The sequence below is a fragment of the Xyrauchen texanus genome, chromosome 27, assembly GCF_025860055.1.
Source record: "Xyrauchen texanus isolate HMW12.3.18 chromosome 27, RBS_HiC_50CHRs, whole genome shotgun sequence".
Lineage (NCBI taxonomy): Eukaryota > Metazoa > Chordata > Actinopteri > Cypriniformes > Catostomidae > Xyrauchen > Xyrauchen texanus.
This window is the reverse complement of record NC_068302.1, coordinates 25,330,323-25,349,947: the sequence shown is the minus strand read 5'-3', so window position 1 is coordinate 25,349,947 and position 19,625 is coordinate 25,330,323. Positions and strand designations below refer to the sequence as shown.

General features: G+C 39.2%; 1 protein-coding gene across 2 annotated transcripts; it reads right to left on the bottom strand.

The window, feature by feature from the left end:
* Positions 1-500: 500 nt before the first annotated feature.
* LOC127620730 (adenosine receptor A1-like) lies at positions 501-10,678 on the bottom strand. Of its 2 annotated transcripts, none has more exons than XM_052093932.1 (2): positions 9,556-10,678; positions 501-2,413 (listed from the first exon to the last, which is right to left on the bottom strand). In XM_052093932.1, the coding sequence occupies exons 1-2, from the start codon at positions 9,894-9,896 to the stop codon at positions 1,732-1,734; spliced, it is 1,023 nt and encodes a 340-aa protein (XP_051949892.1). In that variant the 5' UTR covers positions 9,897-10,678; the 3' UTR covers positions 501-1,731. The 2 variants fall into 2 exon arrangements, with proteins under 2 accessions (XP_051949892.1, XP_051949894.1); XM_052093934.1 differs by lacking the exon at positions 9,556-10,678 and adding an exon at positions 4,139-4,717.
* Positions 10,679-19,625: the final 8,947 nt, after the last annotated feature.

Sequence of the window (19,625 nt, the reverse complement as noted above, 5' to 3'; positions counted from 1 at the left end):
TTCGGATTAAATCTGGCAAAATCGTGCGCCCAATAATAATACAGAAATGCTTTAGATAGGCTACACAATGAGACAAACATTCCTTTAATAAGCAACACAGTGTTCCTTGAAGATTGAAGACTGCAGAGTCCACTAGAGGTCAATATAACCCCATGGTAAATTGCATTGGTGAAGACTATCCATCTGAGGGCTTTAGCGTTTTTGCACATCACTATTCACCTTATTCAGCTCCGCCCCTTTTTTAATTTTGTCGTCTAATTTCTTGTTTGTATTGAAACTACTGAGAAGAGATCATCAAAATGGATTACGTGTGACCACAGATAGTATTTTTCACCAAGAGTTGATGTTGTGAGTGTACATCACCCCTTTACTACATGAAGGTGTTTGTTTTGTCAGGCTGTCACGAGGTAAATTGGATCTGGCAGATCACATTCAGACAGCTATGACACACTGCACTTTTTCATAATACAAGCATTTAATTGTTATATGTGTTATATGCTTAGCACACAAAAGCTACAAAAGACATGGATTTAACCACTGGAGTCTTCTGGATTACATTTATGCTGCCTCTTTGGAGCTTCAACATTTTGACCCACCATTCCCTTGCATTGTTGGACATACAGAGCTAAAAATGTAATTTGTGTTCAGCAGAAGTAAGTCATACACATCTGAAATTACATTTTTGGGTAAACTATTCCTTTAAAGGACTTTGGACTATCCAAAATTAACACTTTGTCATTATTAGCTCACCCTCATGCCGTTCCTAACCATAAGATCTCGATAGTCCCTGGCCTTGTATGCTTTCACTGTATAGAAAAGAACAGTTAAACATTCTGCTAAACATCTCCTTTTGTGTTCCATGGGGAAAGAATGTCAGGTTTTGAACTAGGGTGAGTAAATGATAACACAATTAAAATTTTTGGGTTAAATATCCCTTTAAGATAAATCACATAATTTATAATACTGAAAGATACTCACTCAGTTTTGATTTTCTTTTAGTTTTGCTTAAAGGCAAGAGAACATCACTAACCCCACTCAAACACAGTAACAGATCTGTGTAGACACACTCAAGAGAAAGAGAGAAACTCAATGAAAGGTCAAGGAATGCTTTTGTTCACTATGGTACCTCCTAATTTTTGTCACTGTTTATGACATCCTTTTCCTGTAATTGTGCATAAAGCTTCAGAATACTACCAAAAACCTGAGAGTATACTGCACCTTGATGTCTGTACTGCATACATTCAATTACAATCCTTTACTGCTGATCAAACGTTTCCATAGTAACCATATTAATAATAATGGTTTCTATAATAGGCAATACTGCACATTTTTTTCAATTTGGATTCCTCATTTGAGCAAAGATTTTTTATCTTTAATATTTCACAACATTTTTATAATTTGTATAATACTTTTTGTCAACTTAAGCAATATATTGACTGAAATCTTAAAACTAAAGTCACAAGAGTCTTCTAGTAAACATTTGAAATGTTCTTCATGGCTGCTTCACAAAGCAATATTTCCTGCTGGTATCCTCCTACACTTTCTCTTTAAAATGAGTAGACTCACTTATCTGGTCCCTAGCAATGCTGTCTCATAATTCCAGTAAAGATACACTTTTCAACCACAACAGTCTGTGGTTTATATTCAGTGTAAACAAAACAAAACTTGACAGCATTGGACATCAAGCCCATAGAATCCATTTGACCTCCTCAGAGAGTGCTGAAACGTCAGTCAAACGTTCTGTTCAAAAGGAGCTTCTGGAAGAGCAGAAGCCGCAATGTAGTGGTTGTTATCCAGTCTCTCGCTTGCATGATTCTCATGGGGAGGAGCTTTCTTGCAGCAGAAGTACTGCTTCCAGATCCTCTGGAATGCAGTCCGAAATTTCTTGATGCGGAAAGCATAAACAATGGGGTTGACTGCGGAGTTGCCATGTGTGAGCAGAATGGCAATGTAAATGAGGAACATGGGCTTTTCACAACCTGGACAGAAGAGTGTGGTGCAGTTTAGGATGTGAAGAGGAAGCCAGCTGACAGCGAAAAGGAAAAGGACTAGTGCCAGAGACTTTGCCAGGTTTAGTTCTTTGTCATAATACTTGTTTGGTTCAGTGTGGCACATCACCTTCTTATTCAACTGCTTGTGGATCATGTAGAAGATCTCAGAGTAAATGATGACCATGAGAAGCAGAGGGGGCAGCACCCAACCAAAGAAGTTGAAGTAGACCATATACTCCATGCTGATGACGTTCTCGAATTGGCAGGTGATGATGAGGTTGGGACCTAGTGAACTGTTTTTATGTTGCAGGTTATTTAAATTATTCCAGCCCAGCATGGGAGTCAAGCCAATAATGAAGGCCACCGTCCAACACACAAATACTGCTATTCCAGCTCGTCTTGGAGTGACTAAGCGCTTATAACTACAAGACAGAAGAAAAGCATGTTAGAAGGTTTTCATCGTTGGTCATTGATTTTAAATGACATTTCATTATATGGATTATTATTAAAACCATTGCAGCATCATTATAACATCTGGATCCTAAATGAAGAAAGATACAGTTGAAGTTAGAAGTTTACATACACCTTAGCCAAATATATTTAAACTCAGGTTTTCACAATTACTGACATTCAATCGTAGAATACATTCCCTGTCTTAGGTCAGTCAGGATCATTACTTTATATTTATAGAATCTGAAATGTCAGAATAATAGTAGAGTGAATGATTTCTTTCATGTTTTATTTCTTTCATCACATTCCCAGTGGGTCTGAAGTTTACATACTCTGTTAGTATGTGGTAGCATTGACTTTAACTTGGGTCAAACATTTTGGGTAACCTTCCAAAAGCTTCTCACAATAATTTGCTGGAATTTTGGCACATTCCTCCTGACAGAACTATTGTAACTTGAGTCAGATTTGTGGGCCTCCTTGCTTGCACACACTTTTTCAGTTCTGTCCACAAATTTTCTGTTGGATTGATGTCAAGGCTTTGTGATGGCCACTCCAATACCTTGACTTTGTTGTCCTTAAGCCATTTTGTCACAACTTTGGGGGTATGCTTGGGGTTATTGTCCATTTGGAAGATCTATTTGTGACTGAGCTTTAACTTCCTGGCTGATGTCTTGAAATGTTGCTTCAGTATATCCACATAATTTTCCTTCCTTATGATACCATCTATTTTATGAAGTGCACCAGTACCTCCTGGAGCAAAGCACCCCCACAACATAATGCTGCCACCCCCATGCTTCACAGTTGAGATGGAGTTCTTTGGCTTGCAAGCCTAATCCTGTTTCCTCCAAACATAACAATGGTCACTATGGCCAAACAGTTACATTTTTGTTTCATCAGACTAGAGTACATTTATCCAAAAAGTAAGATCTTTGTCCCTATGTGCACATGCAAACCATAGACTGGATTTTTTATGGCGATTTTGGAGCAGTGGCTTCTTCCTTGCTGAGCAGCCTTTAAGGTAATGTCGATATAGGACTCGTTTTACTGTGCATATAAATACATATCTACCTGTTTCCTCCAGCATCTTCACAAGATCCTTTGCTGTTGTTCTGGGATTGATTTGGACTTTTTGCACCAAACTACATTTATCTTTAGGAGACAGAATGCATCTCCTTCTTGAGCGGTATGATGGCTGCATGGCATCATTGGCTAATTGCCTAAAGGCTTGACATCATTTTCTGGAATTTTCCAAACTGCTTAAAGGCACAGTTAACATAGTGTATGTAAACTTCTGACCCACAGGAATTGTGAGAATTGTGAGAAACAATCTGTCTATTAACAATTGTTGGAAACATTATTTGTGTCATGCACAAATTACAGATACAGTTTGCTAATATGAAATCTGTGGAGTGGTTAAAAGAATTAGTTTTAATGACCTAAATGTATGTAAACTTCTGACTTCAACTCATATATATATATATATATATATATATAAGATTTTGCTCTTATGGAAAGAATTTGTTTCTTTTATTCACCAAAGTGGCATTCAACTGATCTCAATGTATAGTCAGGACATTAATAACATGAAAAATTACTATTACAATTTGAATTTTTTTTTGAACTTCTTAAACTATTTCAAATATTGACAGCTTTGCAGATCCTTGGCATTCTAGCTGTCAGTTTGTCCAAATACTCACCTCATGCTTCCTGTAGCACTTGCCATAGATGTGGCTTTCTTGTCGGGCACTTCTCACACACCTTACAATCTAGCTGATCCCACAAAAGCTCAATGGGTTTAAGATCCATAATGCTCTTTTCCAATTATCTTCTCTTGTTTAGTTGTACAACTGGGTCTTCCACATCTCTTTCTGTCCATGTTACAGCCAGATGTCCTTTGTCTTTGAAGACTGTAGTGTACACCATTGTATGAAATCTTCATTGTATAGCCTTCATTCCTCAAAACAATGATTGACTAATGAGTTTCTAGAGAAAGCTAGAACTTTTTTTTGTTGCCATTTTTAACCTAATATTGACCTTAAGACATGCCAGTCTATTGCATACTGTGGCAGCTCAAAAACAAACATAAAGACAATGTTAAGCTTAATTTAATGAACCAAATAGCTTCCAGTAGTGTTTGACATAATGACAATTGATTTTCTAGTCCCAAATGAGCAATTTAGCATGACTACTCTAGGATAAGGTGTTGGAGTGATGGCTGCTGGAAATGGGGCCTGTCCAGATTTGATACAAAATGATCAAAAAACATTTTTCAAATAGTGATGGTGCTGTTTTTTTACATCAGTAATGTCCTGACTATATATTGTGATCTGTTGAATGCCACTTTGGTGAATTAAAGTACCAATTTAATTCCAAAACAGCAAAATCTGTATATTATTCAAAATTTTTGGCCGCCAATGTATGTCTGTGTGTTAATGCTTGACAGTTAAAAACACTGCGTACCTTAAAAAAAAAAAAATAATACATTTGATCAGTGGTAATGATGGGCATTCCGGCTCTTTTCAGTGAGCTGGTTCGTTCGGCTCACCAAAAAGAGCTGGCTTTTTTGGCTCCCAAACGGCTCTTTAAAAATATTTTTTCAAGTCAAACAGTTTGCGATAGTTTGACTATGATTGGTGTTAAAACAATTCTAATTAAATTATTAGGGTGCACAGTTCGCATATGCCGGTGTAGGCTGTGTGTAGAACCGGCTTTATATGAGATTTTGTTTTGGCAAATTCTACACTGTGCTCTACATTATTAAAATGCATCCAAATGCTACTGTGCTTCAGACTCATTTTCCACTTTCCAGCTGTTGTTTTCACAGCTGTCCTTCCTCTCTCTCCTCGGCTGCTCTCTTCCTCATCTGCTAAGTGTGGCTGTGTCTCATTTGGAAGGATGCGTCCTCCGGAGGTGGCATTTGTTGGCCACATACGTCATAGAGGCTGTCTCGTATTAGAAAAGTGATTAGGATGCATGAGGTGTATCCTTCGTGGACACTCACAACCCACAATTCTTTGCTTCACCGGAAATGTCTAAAAAATATTACGCCAATTTGCCCGTAAATATGATGTTCAAATGCAAGGAATGTTAATTCCCAAGTTGAAGTAGATATTAATATATAATTAAAATAAAGTATTATAGACTAAAAGTACATGTGTAAAATCTATTTTCTTTTCTCTTTACATCATTATATCTCTCCTAAATTTTACCTCATACATTCCCTTCCAGAGGGACTTTGTTCCCTTCTCACTCAAAGTGCTCGCGCTTGTTAAAGAGCAACGTGCTGTCATAGCAACTATGATATGTTCCGTTTCCGTTCATCCTACAAAGGCCGTCTCATTTAAATGAGGCTTGTTTAAAGGAGGACACTCTGTATATTGCAGCCTTCAAAGGACGTGACCTCCAGAGGACACATCCTTCCAAAGGTCTGTGAATGAGTTGGCTCCACCCTACCTCATGCATCTTTGGTTCATTGGTTGACACTGCGTGTCTGATTGACAGGAACAACAGGTGAGGCTGTTAGTCTTAGCAGATAGTCAGAACGAATGTGTGTGTGCCTGAGCATTTAGGCCTATATTATTTAATTTATTTTTGCATTCTTTGAATTATTTAATTCTATTAATTTAAATATTTTGATTATTCATATCTTAATTTTTGTTATATTTTTTATAAATAGTTTCGACTCTTCTGATAAGAGCTGTCTCTTGTTCGCGAACGACCCATCACTAATCAGTAGTTAAACGTGTTCAGATGGTTCCCTCATACCTGAAGGAAGGTCTCCTTTCCAGAATAAAATAAAAAATGCAGAAATTCACAGTATTACAGTTCTTGTATAGTGACAGGGCAGAAAGTCTTGGAGAAGCTAGAGAAGAGATGACACCGGCGGCAGATTATGAGAGCTGCTGTGCTCATGATGCTGTCCCTACGGGCTTCTGTCGTGCCACGCACAGCGCGTTTTAGTTTATAAATTATTTATTGCTTATAACATTCTTCTTTAATCAACTCAAGTAAAAGTACTATTATTTATACACTAAAAGTTGAAAATTTGAAAAATCTACTCCAGTACTGTATCGAGAGTAGTTGTAATTTGTTACTTTCCACTTTATATAATTCACTGTGTTGACCAACACCCTTGACAATTACTGTATGTTTCCATATCAAAGCTAGAAGAAAACTAGTGTTTGCTTATTGTTGCTATCATTAAATTAGCATTTTTCGGCTCTGGCTAACATAGTATAGAAGTAGATGTCTGTGTTTGTCTGCAATTATACAGTAGAAGAGCCATAAGCCATATTAAACAGTGAAAAATAAAATAAACGCTTAAGGAATGGATGGGTTTTACTTGTGCTCTACAACCAGGGGAGAGTCCCTTGTACACTGTGTAAAACACTTTGAGTGTTGTATCAGAAAAAGCGCTATATAAATGCAACATCCATTCATTTGTTCATTCTACAAAGCCATTGACCAGGGGTACTAAATTAAAGTTCCAAGAGGTCCAGTCTCTACATTTCCTTCCCAGCAAAGTTCCGGATATTATGTAGCTTACATGGTGTCAGTAGTTATATGGCTAGGAAATTATGTATCTTTTCTTTATAACTTGCCACCTTGACAGCAATAGTTCTTTGTAAAAAATAAATAAATCCTGATGAGGACATTGGGGGCCCAGAAACAGCTAATGGGGCCTGAGAGATCTTTTCAACCAAAAGATTAAGATATTTAATCAAGACTTCATCAGTCGAGGACACTTGGATGTAAATATTAAAAGATAGGATCAACCGTTTGTTTTGAAGCTGAATGACAGCAGTCCAGTTTAGTTGAAATATGTTTACATTCAGAATCTATAACTATGTATGGGACATTGGAGGCCTTTTGACAGAGGGGGACGCCCCTGGGTTCAGAAAATATATAAAAATGTAAAAGCCTGAATGGACCATTTTTATATTTTCCTTAAAGTGAGAATCAACTAACAACAAACAAACTATTTACATAACAATGAAGCATGGAATATTTGTTTGATTAATTTAAGGATAAATAGGCTTTCATTGCCATGATGACATCTCTGCTTAATTTTCACAAAATTAGAACAAAAATCTGTTTATTATGAAATGCTCGTAACATGCTGATTAATTAAGCTAAATTTAGATAGAAAAACGTTATAGCCTTAAGGCGGCAAGTTAACTTGTGCTGACACAAACCTGGCTTAGCTGAACCGGCTGAATAACATATAAGACAGATGACGATAGTTTCACTTTACTTAATTTTTTTTTCTGCAGTGTGTTTAAGCGAAAGATGCCAGTATCTGTAGCGGTGTCTCTGCTACTGTTGTTTAAATAACCACACCTGCAACTCGTACGTACAGTAAATTAGGCTTTATGCTGCGCCTCATGTCTATAGCGGGGAGACAGGCAACGCACATTGAGCGGGATTAAAGACAGTAGCGCTGAACGTGCTTTATTCCCGCTCCGCCGGCGAATACGTATGCTTACATAATCACTTAGCTAGGTGTCAGATAACTAGCACAAAGCTTCTAAGCTCGGTCCGGATTTAATTGCCTTTCGGTCTGGATTCGGACCGGAGCCAATTGAGTATCCCTGCGATATAGACCATCTTTTAATGATCAATAATTATAAAACAAACATTATAATAATTTAAACAAAAGCAGTGCATAATGAATAACTTAATAATTCAGCCATATATATTTAGTAATTTGTTTTCCAATTGTAAACAACATTTTCTAAAATAACTTTCTTATTTCAATGAACGTGGGTTCATGGCTTGACAATTTTGGATCAGAGTTCTCTTTCTAATCATCTTCTCTGTATAAAAGGCTTTCCACTTCAATAAAGTCACCCATGCACAAATCTGACCATTCAAGCATTAAGAAAGAAACAACCCAAAGTAGATATATGTTCCACAAAAAAGCATCTTTAAAAATGAAATGGCTTTTACATAGCTGAGAATATTGCATGCAACTCTTCTGGGGACAAAGAGTAAGCTTTGCACTCAATTCTGAGAACATGAGGTAGCTAAAACTTAAAAGCAGTAAGATGTTGGAGAAGGAATAATACAAAATGAGGAACTGCAGCATCAAAAGGGAATCAAAAGTGTGCTATATTAAGCTAATATAGCAAAAATAAAAATTCTTCATAATTTACTCAACCAACCTCATGCCATCCCAGATGTGGTATTTGTTTCTTTTTTTTTTTTTTTTTTTGAGCTTTTAAGGAGAATATCTCAGCTCTAGGCAATACAACACAGGTGAATGGTGGACAGAAAAAGAGCACATAATGGCACCATAAAAGTAATCCATACTAGTGGTTTAATTCCTACTTCAGAATCGATAAAATCAAATGATCAATATTTCTTTTGTTTATGGCAATTGGCATTATTTGTGAATATTGCCACCTACTGGGCAGGGAGGAGAATTTATTGTAAAAAAGGACTTACATATTAATCTTTTCTCACCCACACCTATCATATTGTTTCAAAAGATATGGATTTAATATGGAGTCATATGGATTACTTTTATGCTCCCTTAACATACTTTTTGGACCTTCAAAGTTCTGGCCACCAATCACTTGGACCTACAGAGCTGAGATATTCTTCTACAAATCTTCATTTGTGTTTAGCAGAAGAAAGAAAATCATAAATATCTGGGATGGCATGAGAGGGAGTAAATGATGAGAGAATTTAGATTGTTGGGTGTAAGCAATATGGAAATGCATGAGTGTGTTATGTTATGTCATCACAGGCCATGTGCATGTTACTTCCATCTGGCTGTATCCTCAATTAATCTGTCCTCAAATAACTATCTTTACTCATAATTGAGCTTTACAGCATTTAGCAAAGAAACAACATGCTGCTTTAGAGCAGTCTGGCAAGCCATAGTGGCTAATATAAATAATAAACAGTAATCCTACTAATGAGTCAACAGAGATTGATGTTGATTTATTGATGGTGCAAAAAACAATACACACGTGATTATGATTAAGTTACATATTGTATATAGTGTGTGTGTGTGTGTGTGTGTGTGTCACCATAATGTATAGTATAGTGGATTTCATAATTTTTTCAGCACTGGGTAATTCTGCACTTGAGGGAATTATAACTTTACCTGGTTGGGATCTTGACCCTAAGGTATCGGTCAATGGCTATAGCGAGCAAGGCAAGGATAGAACTCTGGGTCAAAACCAGCACACTGCAAGCTACCAGCAGGCAGCTGTAGAAGTGAGTCTGAAGTCCAATACTTATAGTAATCGCCAAGGGTATGACCAGCGCTCCTACTGCGATGTCCGCGATCGCCAAAGAAACAATTAAACAAAACGTCGTATCTCTCAAAGATCTGTTAATTTTGACTGCCCAGACCACCATCACGTTTCCTATGACCGATGATACGGCGATCACCACCTCCATGCCCATGTAGAGGGCTTTGGCCGCGGAGAGTTCTTCGGGCATTCTTTCACTTATCGACGAGAATCGATAAGACTATGAATGTCAAGTGATTTGTAAATCAATTAACTGCTGTCCAGAGAAAAATAATCCCATTAATGCGACTGCCCCATCAAAAGAGTAGCTGTATTCCACACAGTATATTTACAGTTGAAAATTGACGAACACGAGAAGAATACGTTTCACAAAAATATAAAAGTGACTAGCAAATTCCTCTGTTTATATCGCACAGTTTCGCGCGTTCTCCTGTGTGGTATAGTGCCTCTTACATACACACTCGTGCAAGGCTCGTGCGCGTTATCACTGTTTCGTCCAAATATAATTCAAATAGAATTTCTTCGTTTGTCACCTATAACTCTTTTGCAGTTCTCTTGATGTCCAAACAGTGGGTAAATAAACAATAGAACCCATCATATTTGTTGCTGGAAATGCGAAACAAGATATAGTCCAGCGCGCGGTGGCTCCTTTCCAACACTCTCGTGAGCTATGCGGTGCCCCAGAACAACTCTCAATGGGTAAAGCCCTTTGTCTCACCCATGCTCGCCCACTTACCGATTTAAAGCACTTTTGGGGCAAAATAAGTCCAACTAACCCGTGTGGATTGTCAGGTTCCCCCGCTGCGAGAATGTCAAACGGATCTTTCCGGTTGCCTTTAAGGGGAAAAAAGGCGAACCCCACCACACCTAACACGGCGCTGTCAGTTTTGGTTCCCTCCTTGAGAATGATTGATCTGAGCGGCAATCTGCCTGTGCTAGTCCTACTTTATATCGGAGACAGCACGTACTCTTTTTTTTTCCTTATTGTATTCGTCTACAATCAAGGTAAATCTGAATATAGTGGGCTATGACGCTCAAGATGCCAGACCATGCCCTTGTTTGAGTGTAATATTAGTGCGCACCATAATAGATATGATACACCATGGCCAGGCCATTGCACCCATGAGAGTGGAGGGGAGTAGGTAATGACAGTACCTGGTGAACTGAACAGTGACTAATTTTAACACTGTAACCAGTAGCAGTTTTAACCACCATGCAAACCAAGCAGTTCCATGGGGCACGGACGTCGGGGGCCCCCCGCCCCGCTAGGAAAGCTACGCAAAAACTGCTTGATGAGTGACGTTGTTCTGGGTACACGTGCAGTTCACAAAGCCGCCGGGTTCGGGTCAGTAAGACTTTCGGTATGGAATTTATGAAAAAAATATACAGGCCTTCTGAACTTGTTTCGCCCATGTGCTCTAGCTCACATACACGTGCAAATGGATGAGGGGCCGTTCACACTGAACGTATTTTGCGTACGTATAATCTGTTTTTCCATTGTTTTTCTATGTAAACACGTGCTGGACGAATGTTCTTGACTGCTGCATTGCGTCTGGCTGTTTCTTCAGTGTCTCATGCAGGACTGGAACATTTTTAGACACAAGTTAAAAAGAACTTCTGGGGGCTGGGCTTTAAGGTTGCGTGATCCAGTTTGTTCTAGATTGTTTTTAGTGCAGGTGTCACAAAGATTTAACATTCTGAACAAGTTCAGGCTGCAAAGAGGTGACTGTTACAATGTTTGACATTATTCTAGATTATTCTCCACCATGCAAAGTTTCAGCGCTTGATAAATGTAAATTCCCCCCTGCTGCTCTAGTGTTCTGAGGGGCTGTCTTGTCTTGTATGTTTACTGTTACAATACTGTAACGAATCTTGCCTATGATGCTTACAATACGACCTTTTGCAACATATGGCACTTTTTCACTGCATGTTACGGTTCGGCTCGCCTCAACTCGCTTTACTTTTCAGAGTTTGCATTTGCACTGCAGTTTAGTACTACATAAACGTGGGTGGGATTATAGGCTGATCGTCGTAGTTGCGCCGCCTCTACTGCTGTGGCATCATCTTAAACACAACACAAACTGACCAAAACAATAACACAACCACTAGCTGTAAGCTACTAGCTCATTGTTCTGCATAAAGCAGTTGTTGCATGGTGATTTTACACAAGTGTAACAGTTAAATTGGCCTGGTTGTTTTAGAAGCAAGCTTCCAGTAGTTGGTCAACTAAAGTGAAGCTTTCAAGCAGAGTAACAGCGCTACTGACTTTATTCCTGCTCTGCGTGCGTTGCCTCTCTCCACGTTATAGACATGAGGTGCCGCATAAAGCCTAATTTACTGTACGTACGAGTTGCAGGTGTGGTTATTTTAATAACAGTAGTGGAGACACCGCTAGAGATACTGGCATCTTTCGCTTAAACACACTGCAGAAAACAAAACATACCATCCTCCATCGTGGCTGAGTCCAGGGCACTCTCCCTCCCATTGCTCGCCGAATTTAGATAGCGTCCATTTGGTCGAACCACTTCCACTTTTCCTTGATGGTTCTGTAGTCACTTTTAAGTTTTTTCAACTTTTCCCTACACTGTTGGTAGGTCCGGTGTTTGCCGTGTGCAGCCAACAGCTGATACACTTCCTGAGAGACTTTTCAGTAATGAAAGAACAAAACAAACATTCATGCACATCAGATATTAAACGATATACTTTGTTTTGATATCTCTGCCAGTTTGTCATGGCTGTAAATTTTGACTTATGTCTGACTTTCCCTACTCTAGATGCAGGTTTAGATTACCTGGGAATTGTACAATGGGCTATATATGTTGGACAGCTTTTTACACAGTAAACAGATGCCACTGAGATACCAAAATTCCAGCTGAGCAGTACGAAGATGTGACAACATCAATGGATCCCATCTCACTCAAGGGATAACAAGAAATTAGCATTTAACAAAAAATCAAACAAACAATAGCATACTGCTTAGGATTTGTCCCTGGCCAAAGCCCTTTCAGTGCTTTCAATCGGTCATTCCAGCATTTGAGTTTGAGCTCAGAGACAAAGCACATGCCTCTCCTCTAGATGCATGTATATCTTGATTTAGCATGTGAAAAATAACGGCTTGAGAAAGCTGGCTGCACCACAGTGTCTCATTTCCATAGTATACATTTCTGGATGATCCATCAAGGGCTGTGTCATCTACACAATTCACACAGAATTCTGGTATTAGTTTTCTTGAGTTTCTAAGGATTTTTGTGGTTTCTCATTTTGAAGATCATGAGACTGTTGTAGAACCAGTACTGTAGAATTTTCATTTTAAATGTATTTTTATAAAGAAAGAAAAAACAAACATTCATGCACATCAGATATGAAACAGTGTACATTGTTTGATATCTCTGCCAGTTTGCCATGGCTGTAAATTTTGACTTATGTCTGTTTAGGTAATACAACACAACAATGCTCACTATGGCACTGCATCAGTATTAAGATCAATGCACAGCTCTGCAGTGACTAATTATTCATCAACCCTTCAAGATTTGCTGATTCAAGATACGTTGGTCTTAAATATGTGTAATATAGAGAACCTTTCCCTACTCTAGATGCAGGTTTAGATTACCTGGGAATTGTACAATGGGCTATATATGTTGGACAGCTTTTTACACAGTAAACAGATGCCACTGAGATACCAAAATTCCAGCTGAGCAGTACGAAAATGTGACAACATCAATGGATCCCATCTCACTCAAGGGATAACAAGAAATTAGCATTTAACAAACAAACAAAAGTGTACTATAGGATTTTACCTATGATTATGCCCCCATTTTTATGCAGGATAAAAATGAACATTATCATTAGTAAACAACATTACTTAGCATGAACTAATAATGAACAATACATATTTGTTAATCTTAGTTAACATATAGTAATACATTTTTAAAATCAAATGTTGTGTATGGTTACATTACGTAACTAACAATGAGCAATAGTATTTTTATTAACTAACCTTAACAAAGATTTATAAATGCTGTAAAAATATATTGTTTATTGTTAGTTCCTGATGCCTTATGAATTAACTAATGTTAACGAATGGAACGTTATTGCTACCAAAAAATCTGTCTGTCACAGTCCAGTCACCTTGTCAGGTTGGATTTCTGTCTGACGGGACCATGGCATTATCGTCCTTTCTCGTGTTTTGTGTACCTTCTTTGTGTGAGTGCACAGGTCCAGTAATTATTGAACGCCATGCGCGAGCTAACATCATGTGCTCTCCGGTGATGCCATGGTCCTGTCACCTTGTCTGGTTGGGTTTTGTCTGACGAGGACTGTGGCATCATCATCATCCCCTATCTGTCTTGTGTTTCGAGTACGTGATTTGTGTGGGCACACAGTTCAGGTTGTTGATTACCACCGTGTGCAAGTTACCGTCGTGCGCTCTCTGGTGTTGTCACCGTCCTGTCACCATGTCAGGTTGAGTTTTTGTCTGTGTGGAATCATTGTTCCCTGTTTGTTTTGGTCAAAGCGTGTTTACGTTTTGCCCTCATGTGTTTCAGGTGCCGCTGGCATGCGGAATTAGCGTTTCCATGGGATCCCTGATTGTTTCCATGGTAACATTGATCATGACAACTTTCAGCTGCGAGCGGCACCTGCCCCTTGTTTGTTTGCTTCTTATTTAAATCCTCTCTTGTATCATGTCTGGCACTGGATCGTTTAATGTGGTTTTACATTTAAGTAGTTCAATGTTGAATATAGTCTAGCTTGTGCTAATGTGTGTACTGTCAAGCAACTAACCTTGCTCTCTGTGTCTAGTTGGCACTGTCCCGTGTATCCCGTGCATCCCGTGTGTTGGGAGTGTGGTTACCTTCCAGCTTGCTGTACGCCTGTCCTTGCCGCCCACAAATCGCCAGTGGAGCATTACTTGTAGCTGCAGCCAGTGCTGGGATCGCAAGTTTTCGCCAGCACAAGTTTAAGTTGACGTTTACTGTTGTAAATTAATCCTTTGAACTGTTCCTCCTAGTGTCTGTCTTACACTTTCTGACTGAACGATTCAGCCCACACTATCAACCCAGCAGAGGAATCCACTCTTCACTCTGCCCTCTCTCAGCAGGGCGCTCTGCTGGACAGCAACAGTATCAAATCTCCACATCTAACCGGGCATTTGAGACATAGGCGGAAATCGCGGCATTTGAGACATAGGCGGAACCCCCCCCCCCATCTGAGGGTTGTCCCCCCCTAAAATATCATTAAAATAGGTGTATTGTAAATAATGTAATGATATAGTCTTAAAATAATTGTTTAAGAAATAAAATAATACAAATGCAAACGGGGCAACAACAAAAAACCCCTTGGTGTCCCCTTCAAAAATTGCTTTTCTGAGAATTGTTATGTTTATTGTCCCCCCCCCAACATTTTGATGACATTTTCGCCCCTGATTGGAGATGATGGCATCAGAGCTCGCTGATCTCACCGCAGTGGTCCAACAACTCTACCCATCTCCTGATGCTAGTTCCTATCAAGTAACACCCCCATCGGCTTCAGTGGTTCCCGGTGCCCCTTGGTGCCCAGATGCTTGCATCCTTCCTCCAGCTCCTTACTCTGATGAGGCGGGATCTTGTTGTGCCTTTCTGTCACAATTTGCTCTGTTCTTCACTTCACAGCCCTCTGTTTCCCCATTGGAGAGAATTAAGGTGGCTTACACAATCCTGCACCTCACCGAAAGGGCAGCTGAATGGGGAACCGCAATGTGGGACAATGAACGCTCATGTTGCACCTCGTTCTTGACATTCACCGCTGAGCTCTGCTGGGTGTTCAATCCGGCTGAGCTGCATTGTGATGAACTGATCACTGCCCTGGGGAGGCGGAGCAGGAACCCTGGGGGCGACTGGGTAATGGCCTCCATGGCCGGGAGCACTGGCAGCGACTGGGGAACAGCCCTTGTGGTCTGTTTGTTATCGTTCCCTGTTTGTTTTGGTCAAAGCGTGTATATGTTTTGCCCTCACGTGTTTCACGTGCCACTGGCACGCGTAATCAGCGTTTCCATGGGAATGCTGATCATGAAAAATGTCTAACTATCAAAAATTGATAGTTTCCTGCTTATTTAAATCCCCTCATGTGTCATGTCCGGTGCTGGATAATTTAATGTGGTTTAATGTTTATGTAGTTCAATGTGTGTGCTGTCAAGCAACTAACCTTGCTCTCTGTGTCTAGTTGGTGCTGTCTCGTGTATCTGTTGGTTGCCTGCCTCTCCCCGCGTGTCGGCAGCGGAGCATTCCTTTTAGCTACAGCTGGTGCTGGGATCGCCAGTTTTCACCAGCAGAAGTTTAAGTTGACATTTATTGTTGTAAATAAATCCTTTGAACTGTTCCTCTGCTATTGGGTCTCTGTCTCACTGTCTCTCTGACACTGTCCAGCTCTTATTAGAGCTGTGTCCAATGTTTGTTGGATTAGAGCCAAGGTTAGGAGGTCAAAAATAAATGGGGTGAGAGGTCAGAGAATGAAGCCGAGTGCACAAATCACAGTGGCATATATGGCAGGGTGTTGGTATTTGCTAATCACAAGGTATTAATGAAAGGAGGTTAAAGGGGTCATATCACAAGGAATACAATTTTCTTGATCTTTTTTTGGAGGGTTTGGGAGACTTCATTACACTATGAAAACATTAATGTACCTTTAGATCTCAAAACGTCCAAAAAAAAACAAACTAAACAAAAAAATGTCAATGACGCCTATTGAGTGGAAAATGGTGATGAATGGAGTGGTGGTGGCGTAGTGGCTAAAGCACAGGGCTGTTAATCAGAAGGTCGCTGGTTCGAACCCCACGGCCACCACCATTGTGCCCTTGAGCAAGGCACTTAACTTGCTCTGGGGGGATTGTCCCTGTAATAAGTGCACTGTAAGTCGCTTTGGATAAAATGCGTCTGCCAAATGCATAAATGTAAATGGACCTCAAGGAAAGAAAAAAAAAAGTATGATATGACCCCTTTAAGGAAAGTTATAGAGCTTCAGGTGCTTGTCAACCTACTAAAAGTGAAATAAATTATTTGAGTGGCCTTTTCCGTAAATGCAGTAAAATAATTTCTTGAGGTATTAGACATGAATTTATATATAGTTGCAAGTAAAAGTTTGTGAACCCTTTTTATTTCTTGTATTTGTGCATTAATTACTCATAGAACTGTGGTCTGCTAAGCTACAGTAGTAGACAAAAACATTCTGCCCAATCTAATAACACCCAAACATGTGTTGTTCAAGTCAATACTGAACAAACTGTTTAAACATTTACCTTCTCACTGACCAGTTCTTCTGAGATAAAGGAAACCGTAAACATCTCCCCGGCTGACTGACGGCAAGGTACACAATTCCAAAGATTTTTGACTAAGACAACACTGACTGGAGAGAATTTGACTCTTTGCAGAGGAATACAGACTGTGATTTACAATGCCTTTCTGTATATTCAGTGCTGTCAAATGAAGCAGGAATCCACATCACATTTTATCTTGGCAGCAATCTTGACATGAACATGTCCTTAATTCACCTGGAATATCCCAAAAATTGCAAGTAGCCTATTCCTTTTCTGCCCTCAGGTCAGTTTTGGAAAGCAGGGATTGAATGTGGTCCTTGAAAATAAATACAGTTTAAAATGTGACATGGTAAGCACTTTTGCAACAGCAAGGCCATTTCTCTGAGGCACATTTGTGTAGATTCTTTAATAGTCAAGCTATTTTTTTTGTCCAGTTTCCTATCTTCTATACACATGCCTAAAATCTTCAAGGCTCACAATCAACATACTGAAATTATTGGATGTGTTGTAGTAATTAGTCAGACAAACAGTAAAGTTTCTCTTTCTCTTGCTTGCAATCACTCCCAGAGGAGCATTTGCTGTGTCCACAGTTTGAGAGCAGCACTTTATCCACAATAGTATTTGCTCATTCATCTTAATGACCCACTCAGAGTGTCTGCTGTGCTTTCTTTCGCAAACGTCTTCGCTTTGAACAGCTACAGCTGACATTATTAAATTCATACTGACTGGTTCCATGATCTGGTTCCATTTAAAAGACACAATTTTCATAACAAACAGCTTATTCACACCAACAATCTCCATGTTATGTAACCAATCAATCAAGTATCTAGACCTTTTGTAAATACATATTGAAGGGATTTGATTAATACAGATTTGCATACATTTTTATAATAGTTAGTATTATCTAATGTAACCTTAGAATAACATGCTTGTGGCTTAAAAACATAAGCAAACAAGACCAGTTTTATCCCCCTTATATTTCACCTTTAAATGCTTTATCAAACATAAACTAACACTGGCAATGCCATAGATGAATGGGGTATTTTTCCACAGTGGCTGGCTGTATGGTGGGTTGAAAAATAGCCGTGAGCAAATATTTTACTTTAATTACACATTCCAATTTGTACAGCTTTTGAAGGCAAAGCCTCTGTGAAGAGCATGCCCTCTTGAAAAGCTGCCAGCTATCCTCTCCACTGGCCTGGATAGAGGGACTGCCAGCTCTTGCTACACGTTGTGAAAGCAGCTTGTCATCACACTCTTAGATTTTCAAAAAAATGAGAGATACCAACAGATGGTTCCTCAGCATGTCTTCTGGCAGACAAAAAACCAGATTGCTTAAAGTTAAAACAAAGGGGTAAAGAAGAGTATTTAAACATGTTTTTGAATAGAACATAGTCTTGCCTGCATTGTTAGTCAGCCTCAAAGGGCATTTAAAGTGTTTCTGAAGTAACTCTTTGACAAGTCTTGTCATTTTATTTCTTTCTAAGTTTCTTTTAAAAATGTACCACTGCAATAACCATTGCAAATTTTCTACCTTAGCACACCAGATGCTTGGTGCCCAAGGATGGATAGTCATAGCTTTGTAAAGGCTGTCTAAACCAAATGTATATACAATTTAAGCCATTAATCATGGGGTGTGCAGGCAATAAAGGCAAGGTTTTGTGTTAGAGCAGCACTTGCTTCAGCTACCACAGCTCTCAGACACCAGACACGCACCCCACTCACAGTATACTGCACATTCAATGCATTTTTAAGGAATTGCTCCTGCCCGCCACTCTCATTGTTAATGATTTGTGTCCTTGAAAGGACAGTAACTTTTTCCAAGCAGCTCCTTATGCAATGCACAGCTCCCCTACAAGCAAACTTCTGAAGAGACCTAGCTAGTTGTCACACCTGAGAGTACTGAATATTTCCCAGGGTAGGATGCTTTTTGAAAGTCAACATCTGTCTTTCTGACTGGGCACAAAAATGGCGATTGTACATTTTCACAGTTATTCCCCAGGAAAAATACATATTATAGGAGTGGTGGTGGTGTAGTGGTCTAAACCACAGTACTGGTAAACTGGTTATCAGAAGGTTGTTGGTTCATGCCCCACAGCCACCACCATTGTGTCCTTGAGCAAGGCACTTAACTCCAGGTTGCTCCGGGGGGATTGTCCCTGTAAGAAGGGCTCTGTATGTCGCTTTGGATAAAAGCGTCTGCCAAATGCATAAATGTAAATGTAAATATTATAGAACACACGTTGACCTTTTGTGACAACTTGCCCCAATAGTTCTGTCCACTTGTCACCCAACCACCATTATCACAAAAACAAAATATACACCTCCACTTAAATCTACACCTCCAGTAAACAACCTATAATAGGCTTTTCATTATAACATAAAACAATTATGGGGCACAAAACGATTCATGAAACAATAAAAAGTTAAAAAGCATCAAAATATTATTTTGGCCAACAAATATTGTAATTGATAAATTGTATAAATTTATGAAATTTAAAACATATGTCACCACCAGCCTTGATAAAAATGAAACATGCCCTGCAGACCTGACTTTTAAGAAAAATACCTTTGTCCAAAATTCTAGAAATTTCAGTCAGCCCTCTCAGCATTCTAAACAGCCAATTTTCC

Excerpts from the sequence above, each read along its gene's own strand:
- LOC127620730 (XM_052093932.1), bottom strand. The coding sequence starts at position 9,896 with ATGCCCGAAGAACTCTCCGCGGCCAAAGCCCTCTACATGGGCATGGAG. Across the intron at positions 2,414-9,555 it reads AGGGTCAAGATCCCAACCAG|TTATAAGCGCTTAGTCACTC; the intron begins GTAAAGTTATAA and ends TCTGTCTTGTAG.